The 9,172-nt window shown below is 39.7% G+C and overlaps 1 protein-coding gene across 1 annotated transcript; it reads right to left on the bottom strand.

Annotated features, from left to right (window-relative positions):
* Positions 1 to 272: 272 nt before the first annotated feature.
* Positions 273 to 4,716, bottom strand: LOC143030882 (phosphatidylinositol 4-phosphate 3-kinase C2 domain-containing subunit beta-like). Its single transcript, XM_076194114.1, has 2 exons — positions 4,435 to 4,716; positions 273 to 4,083 (listed from the first exon to the last, which is right to left on the bottom strand). The coding sequence occupies exons 1-2, from the start codon at positions 4,699 to 4,701 to the stop codon at positions 3,874 to 3,876; spliced, it is 477 nt and encodes a 158-aa protein (XP_076050229.1). The 5' UTR covers positions 4,702 to 4,716; the 3' UTR covers positions 273 to 3,873.
* Positions 4,717 to 9,172: the final 4,456 nt, after the last annotated feature.

Here is a 9,172-nt window from a genome sequence, read left to right as displayed (position 1 = left end):
TTTCATCCCCACATACTCCACTCCCATTCACAACCCTTCCCTCCCTCTTTTTTTGGCTCCTCCTGGATGATGGGTCATCCCTGCATTTTGCCCACTGCCCTGGGTCAGAAGCAATGTAGCAGGACACAACACATCCACAGCAAGGCCGCTTCATTTAATCGGTGACCCCCTCTCTGTCCCCTCGTGTAGAAAAAGAGAGGACGCAGAGAAATCCCTTTGGGCTGCATCAAAATATCATTCACACATACCCCCATCCCCCACCCATCTCCTTCCATGCATCACAGCATTATCCATACACAACCATTCTCCACTCACTACTTCCTTCCTCAACAGACATTCCCCTCTTTTCCCCCATCTCATCCTTGGTTGCTCCCTCGTGTTCACTCCTCCATCTCTGCCTTCCATATCTTACTTTCTTCATGCATTCTTTCCATCTATCCAAACTGATGGATCCAGCCTTTGCCTCTGATACAAAAAGTACAAAGATGTAGCAGGATTGGAGGTCTAATTCATCTGACAAAAAATTCACAGCAAAGACAGTAAAGTATCCCTCATCACTCATAGTGAAAGGGGTTTTATGGATATGGTCTTCTTCATAAGTCATCCTTCCCAGGAGTGAAACAGTTAACAAGTTGTTAAACTGCAGTTTGGCTGAGTGTTTCATACAAACAGGTGCTGAGATTTTACAGAGGACAGATGTAACAAATCACACAAGAAAGGCTGTAGCATAGTGGCTAAGGTACACTGAAGTTGAAGTAATACACTAAGAAGTTACACATCCTAGCATTTCAACTAAAAAATATCTCTGAGATGTTGTGATGGCATCTCTATTATTATGAAACTCAAGGGGGCCCTATGTCTGGAAAATTAACCTTTTTACAACACCCCATAAATTTGCCCACATCCCAGTATGGCTAGAAATGGTTAAGAATAAAAGCTACTTCAGTGATAAATAATGCACCTGTAGGCAAATGCAGAAAAAATTCTTATGCAAAAGTGAATGTATTATTTTGCACATGCAACAGGAGTTGAATTGAAGGAGCATTCTCTCTTCATGGGATGCTTGCTGTATACTTCAGCATAAATACAGCAGCAAATCAAAAACTTGTCCAGGAGCTCATGTGTTTGGTAAATTCATGCTAGAGTACATACCCTATCACTGCATCATTGTTCAATATATATGTATTTTTTTTTCTTTTTCAATAAATATATAGTGAAATTTATTACTGGTTGAAAGATCACTAAAAAATTATCTCTGCAGTAAAATTCCTGTAATAAAATTTCTTTACAATAAGTAGTTCTATTTCTACCTCTAAAATTTACTATTAACTTTCATCTGTAATTTCTGGAGAGCACACTACACATACTTTCAACAGAAGATAGAGCCTTTTTCTTTTTTATGAAAAATGCATTTTAAAGCCATCTTTTTCAGCTCTTGGTGTTTTATATACCTAATACCTATAATTCAACAAAATTAAGAACTTTAAGGAACTGGCAGCGATAATGTTTGTACTGCAAGACTGAGTGCACAAAATCGAGACCAGCCACATGGTTTGACAGCACAAAAGGTCAAATAATAGGAAAAAATGAACACACAATCAGAATGAACATCAAAACTTGCACTTGCATAACAAGTTATAGCCCTGTTTATGTTAAAGCCATAGACATGAGAGGTATTACATTAGGCACTTGAATTAACAATGTAAAAAAACAATAATAATTATGAATCAATGAAAATAATAATACATAGAAAATTATAGTTAAAATAAACAATTTTACTGTGGTGCCAAACCTCAAAACACATTCATACTCTGATGGGTCACATTCTAGCAGGCTTTCCATGAATGCACTAATTACAGAACAAATATAGTGGCATCTTGTAAACAGCAGACTCGTGTATTCTAATTCTCCTACAGTACTCAATCTTCAAGACATAATAAGAAACCCATTGCCTGCACTCCACTGCCACTTATAGTGTCACAATACCTGATATCAAAACTAATTATTTCTTGATCACAGATTGACATCTGTCAGATAACAACCCTCATCATCAGATTAAAAAGCCATTAGATATAAAATTTATGTTTTATTGCCAACATGAGAGTTGCCATGCCTCTATCCATCTGTATTCTGTATCCAGTCCAGTGACCAGGGTTTAAATGTCTCCTACTGGCTAATCTTGTCTATTCCAGTGCAATTTATTTAAGCTTCATTATTCTAATTACCCTGCTCCCATGTCTCATTTACTTATACAATATTGCTCTGCTCTTAACCTGTAACACAAAAGCAGGAAGACAAGGAAGGGAAGTGAGACAAATAAAAAAGCAAGTCTAATACTCATCCTACAACAGGATTATGAGGCACTGTTATCAATCACTTAGCCATACTATCACCAAAATATGTCCATACTTGGCAACCACATTTTAAAGAGGTATTTTAGTAACAAAATTACAAAATGCACCCAATAACATATGCCACAAGATTTTAAAAAGTCTCATGGAATGATATTACTTATCTTGGTCATACTATGTCCCCTTCCATGCATGAATATAATAAAAGTAAAATCTATCCTACAAACTTCCTTCATGCAGACTCGTGCTTGCCCCTGCACAATATGGAATCTTTGGTTGACTATTCTTATGAAAACTCAAAATATGTATTTCATGCATATTTAAAAGTGTTACCAACTAGTTGCATCACAGTTACCCTAAACAATTCATTAGCATCCATAGTCCTATAAGTTACAACATGAGCATAAACTGTGCATAAATATTCTCCACTGCAAATTGTTTCTTTGTTGTCAACCTAGTTAGATAGTTTTCCCACTGACTGTGTTATAGAGCACTAAAAGGGCATGCATGGACCCTTACCAGTCCTCATTACACTATTCCAACACATTGTTTCAATACATGTTGTATTACTTATCATCACACTTTCCTATGTGAGGTGTCCCTCCTTTATAGACCACATCTGTAGCCAATAGGTCTCTTAGGAACTCTTTTCAGGTTTTCTTCTGATCAAGCTCTTTATACCCTGTTCATTTTCAATTTGAAATGTTACCAGAAAATTAGCACACATTCATCAAGAGCTGCAAGAAGAATTGTAAGAAAATTGCATAGGTAGACACAATGGACTGCATTCATCAGAGTACTAAAGTTCAAATTACTTTTCCATATGCTTCCTTGAAATTTATATGATGTGAAATAATACTTGACTTGAGTCTTTGCAGCATGTACAATAAACACAAAATTACATTTATCTACAACCAGAAGTCTCCAATCTGCATTGCAACTCTTTGGTAGACCCCTTCCTTTACAAAAGTTCTCATCAAGGGTAGTCTTACACATAAAAGAATATAATGAAGTGTTCTACACTGATCAATCACCATTTAACCAATGAAAACAAGAAGGAATACATAAAGATAATCAAAAGAATTTAGCCAAATGTGCAACCATGCAACACTTGTCAGACTTAAGCACATGTGCTTGACATTGCTGATAATTACTTCTCTTTTTTTTTCTTTTTTTCTTTCTATAAATCACAGGTGCCATGCATTATAGACAGCTAAAGCAAAATGTTCTTCTAGAAGCAACCCAGTCTTACAATTTAGGTACCTATCAAAATTCACTCTGATTGGAACCATACCCAATGCACAGCTATTTAGATCCCACTAGAATTTACAACTGAAGTTTAAAATAGGATAAAATATATAAATAAAACTGTCATTATGAACAATCAATATATCTCATGAATTCATTGGGTACAGGTAATTATAAACTATAAAATTATGAGTACAAGATTTTTTTTCTTTCTTTTTTCATCTATTTATTATTATTTTTCTTTTTATTATTATTATTGTTTTGTTTTGTTTTCTTATAGTGTATGCTGAATCATGTGACCCCTGGCTGTGTGGATACGATGTTCCAAGCTTAACCACTCACATGTTTCCTCTAGCAGATCTAATGCTGACAGTTTTAAGTAAGCACTTCCTAAGTATACATTTTCATTGAACTTATCTTCACTCCAAATACTCACTTCTAAAATTCGCTGTTTGATAATGTCTTGAGACATTCTATATGTGATCTGAAAAATGCAGGTACACAAACATTAATTTAATTGACATTCTAAATACTTTACATGAATTTAGTAAATGAAACTTTATTCTCCATATGAACTATGCTCTATGATTCCCTTCAACATGGGAGCCTTGGGTTTCCATCAAGAAAAATCTGGAGCAACAAATTGACTGATTGAACACTGCAATATGTTGATTTTAGCTCATACTGATACTTTTATTCAACTGAGGGGCAAAAAGGGAATTTTTACTTATTAAGACCTCTTTCAGCTTGGTGGCAGTTTTCTTAATTGAATGAAATAATCTATGATGGCCAGTATACACTCTTACAGAGTGCTTAAGGGATTAAGCATATTTACCTGTTCCATAAAGGTTGGATGGCAAGTCTTCCGTAACACCTTAGTTTTCCTCTTTGTCTTCTTTTGTGGGTCAGGTAACAGGTAAAGTTTAACATAGGGAGATGGGTTCTCCCCCTTTACCATGGACAGGTTTCTAGCATGCTGTACCATGATTTGAAGTTGTCCTCGCAAGTACTGGATACTTACTTTAACTTGCCCTTTCATTTGCCCAGGTGCATATTGTAGAGTGTTGTGCTCATGAACATCTGGTAAATGTGGATAGAACATGAGCAAATATGAGGAAATGTCTACAGATCACTACTATCCAGAATATGAAAACTAACCATGCACACACTTTTCCATCCATTATTACAAGTGCTCACAATCCAATGTAGGAAGGGTGGGTGACATAATCATGATGTGTGTGTGTGTGTATTTACCTAGTATTTACCTACTTGTATCTTATAGGAAGGGGAGCTACGCTTGTGGTGTCCCACTTTTGTATCTCGCAGTGTCTAGTTTGCTCTTAAATTCATGTATGGTTTTTGCACACACTATTGTGCGTGAGTGTATACAGGAAAGGACCAACAATCGTTAAGTCCTGTCTCCTCTTCTCTAATTTTCTAACATACCTAGATTCAAATTCATGTACAGTTCCAACTTAGTCTATATCTTTGATTTCCAATTATCATATTTAGATTTGAACTCATGTATTGTTTGAGCTTGGGTTATCCCCCTCTAAGGCGACGTGTCCGGCTACGTAGAGGGTCACAACCCTTCCAGCGTTCCCAAGCGGCCTATATTTAAGCCCACGTTGTCTGTACATTATTGTCAATTGTGTATCATGTAGCTTTGAAAAATTGTGACTTAATTCTTGTAACTATTCTGAAGATGACTTCCTGAAGTTGAAACATCAAATTAAATATGGAAGACTATGGAAGGTTTGTATTTGCCCACCGTCCTGAAATGAGACCTACATACATATACCAAGGATTTTTCCCCTTACAAGGGAGGTAGCCAAAAAGGAAAAGACATAAAATCATTCCCACCCATTCCATCCCTGAATACACTCCACACCCCTCCACCCTCCCTCTTATCTTAGCACCTCCTGGATGACGGGTCATCACTGCACCTTGTCCACTGCCCTGGGTCAGAAGCAGTGTCGCAAGGCGCAGCACATCCACAGTAAGGCCGCTTCATTAAATCGGCGACCCCCCCTCTCCATCCCCCCATTGCATAAAAGGAGAAGACGGGGAGAAATCCCTTCGGGCTGCGTCAAAACTTGCTCACAAATACTACCTCACCCCCCATCCCCCAGCCCATTCCACCTCATGCATCACATCATCCATATACAACCAATCTTCATTCGCCCCTGTCTTCTGTCCTCTCCCGTCCTTCCTTAACAGACATTCCCCTCTTCCCCAAAGCCCCCTTCACCCCATCCATCCATCTCATCCTAGGACGTCCCCTCATGTTCACTCCCTCCACATCTGCCTTCCATACCTCTTTTATTAGTCTTTCTTCACTCATTCTTTCCATGTGTCCAAACCATCCTAATACTCTTTCATCAACCCTATCTCCCAACTCCCTTTCCATCCCTGTTCTCCTCCTCACCTCCTCATTTCTCACTCTATCTAGCCTAGTAACCCCCATCATACTTCTCAGACACCTCATCTCAAACACATTCAAACTCCTTCTCTTTTCCTCTTTTATGTTCTACGTTTCAGCCCCATACAGTGCTGTAGGCACAAATCACTCCTTCATACAGTCTCCTCTTTGCATCCATTCCCAAATGTCTATTCCTCATTACACTCTTCAATCCAACAAGGCATTTACTTGCTTCTCTCAATCTACATTCTACCTCCACCTTCACTCCACCTTTTCCTGCCACATTTGCACCCAAGTATCTAAAGCTATCCACTTCCTCCAGTCGCTCTCCCTTAATGCTCACTTCCAGTCTACTGCCACTTTCACCCCTTGTACATCTCCTCACCTTACTTTTACCCACATTTATCTTTAGCTTTCTTCTATCACATACTCTCCCAAACTCTGTCACTAACTTCCTCAATCCCTCCTCCGATCCTGCAAACAACAGCTGGCTCACCTCCCACTTTTCTCTATTTTCTTTAACCATCTCCAATCCCTTGCCCATTACCCTTGCATTTACCTCTCGCACCACCCCATCCATGTATAAGTTGAACAGCCAGGGCGACATAACGCATCCTTGAAGTCCCACCTTTACCTCGAACCACTCACTCTCTCCATTTCTAATCCTGACACAAGTTCTACTACTCTCATAAAAAATTTTGACAGCTCCTAGAAGCTTTCCTCCTATCCCGTATATCTGCATAACGTCCCACAGTGCCTTTCTGTCTACCCTATCGTAAGCCTTTTCCAGATCCATAAAAGCCCAAAAAACATCCTTCCCCTTTCCTATAGCTTTCTCACATATCTGTCTTACCACAAAGATCTGATCTACACAACCTCTACCTGTCCTAAATCCACACTGTTCCTCACCAATTACTCCCTCTCTTCCTCCCATAAGCCTTCCCAACTACACTTAAGCTAATCCCTCTGAAACTGCTACATTCACACTTGTCCCCTTTTCCCTTGTAAAGAGGAACTATACAGGCACTCCTCCAGTCCTCCGGCACTCTACCCTCTCTCCAGCAAACATTAAATAACCTCACCAGCCAGTCCACCATCACTGTACCTCCTTTTTTTAGACATTCTGCATGGAATCCATCCAGACCAGGTGCCTTACCTGCTTTTATCATCTTAACAACTGCCTTCACTTCATCCTTCCTTATTTCTCCTCCATTTTCCTCACTCATCACGGTCATTTTCTTAGCATTTCCCACTGCAGCTATCTTTCCCTCCCTATCCTCCTTCACATTTAGCAACTCCCTAAAATATTCTGCCCATCTTCCCTTATCATCTCTCCATCTGCACTTTTAACCTTTTCTTCTCTACTTGATTTGCCTCCTCTTCCTCTCTTAATTTCTTTCCTACTGTGAGAAAAAATTTAAATCTCAGTAAGAAGATCAATCAGTGCCAAAATGCTGTCGTGTTTAACTCAGTGTGTGTGTGTATATATATATATATATACATATATATATATATATCATATATATATATATATATACGCACACAGCTTTCCCTCTATGTAATATCTACCACAATGGCTTTCTGTTTACCCTGTCATTCTCCTGTTATTGATCCTGCCTTCTCTAGATTCGTGAATCCAAAAAACATCCATACCTTTTGCCAAACTTCTCACATTACCTTACCTTACATATCTTAACCAAATACCCTCTACCTTTCCAAGCCCACAGTGTTCCTCCCCAGTTACTCAAGTTAGAATCTTCAGTCACAGGAATTCACGGTCATACCGTCCACTAAGCAAATTGTTCTGCCAACCAGTGTGCAACTGATGACCCCTCCTACCCAACGAATCATTCGAAGTACCTGATTGGCGGACCCACATACGGCATTCTGCCCTCCCATAGGTTCCCTCACACCACAATTCCCTATTGGTTTTCTTTATGCTATGCTCCTCTCTTTTAGTATATAAGTCTATGTATTCTGACCTTTGTCATTGCTTTTGAAAATGTACACAGTGTACGAAATGTCAAGCTCCACTAAAACTCTACTCTTCTTCCTTCTGAGTTTGAATCATGTCCTTTGGACCAGTGATAGCAAACTTACCTCCAGAAGCCAAGTCTATAGTTAGATGTCTTGAAAATCTACACAAGAAGATCATCAATGCATGAATTGCTATTTTCTTTAATGAAATCTGTCTACAGGAAAACCTGCTGCCGAAATATACAAATATATACATACATATATATATTCTGGTTGAAATCAACTGCACTAGTTGCTTTAACAATCTTCAAGACTGTATTCTTTAATCTGGAGAATACTTTCCTATTAGCAACTGAGAGGGACAGGAAGTAGTCATTCATGACTCTCAAAAGAATATACACAGTGTATGCCAACTGATATATTTTTGCATAGTAATAGTATTGAACAACTATTGACTCCACCGAAACTATAGTTTTTCGCCTCGTCGTGAGGCGTCTTCAGGGTGAGGACTGCTTTGTATGATGCTCTGCTATATTGAAGGTCTTCCAACGAATAATGACCGCTGGTTGGATGGGCGGGCTTATAAGGCTCAGCCTGCCTAGCTCAGACGGAATACTGGCCTCTCATTGGCTGAGAGGTGCAGTATGGGATTTTGTCCGGGAGCCAAGGGGGTGGGATTTTGTCTGGGAGCCAAGGGGGTGGGATTTTGTCTGGAAGCCAAGGGGGTGGGATTTTGTCTGGAAGCCAAGGGGGTGGGATTTTGTCTAGGAGCCAAGAGGGTGGGATTTTGTCTGGGATTCACGAGGGTGGGATTTTGTCTGGGAGTCAAGAGGGTGGGATTTTGTCTGGGAGCCAAGAGGGTGGGATTTTGTCCGGGAGCCAAGGGGGTGGGATTTTGTCTAGAAGCTCTGGCCTGATTTGCTGCTGCTCTGGTTACTGGTCCTAGGCGCTGATTGACTAGCTGGACATGTTCCATTTGTTCGCGGGGCTGCTGCTGTCTAAGGGCTTGTTGTTCCTGGAGGGGGTTATTCTTTACAGGGCGCGCGGAAGGGAGAATAAAATCGGCAGCTTGCTGTATGTTGATGGTAGGGCGCTGGCAAGTAATGGATACTGCTTCTGCAATCTGCAGCTTCCTGAAGGCAGACTCCTTGTGAAGAATGTCCGTTTGGTCTAG

This window comes from Oratosquilla oratoria, chromosome 12, assembly GCF_046742065.1.
Source record: "Oratosquilla oratoria isolate Oo_2021 chromosome 12, ASM4674206v1, whole genome shotgun sequence".
NCBI lineage: Eukaryota > Metazoa > Arthropoda > Malacostraca > Stomatopoda > Squillidae > Oratosquilla > Oratosquilla oratoria.
The sequence above is the reverse complement of the archived record's forward strand: the minus strand, read 5'-3'. Positions and strand labels throughout refer to the sequence as shown.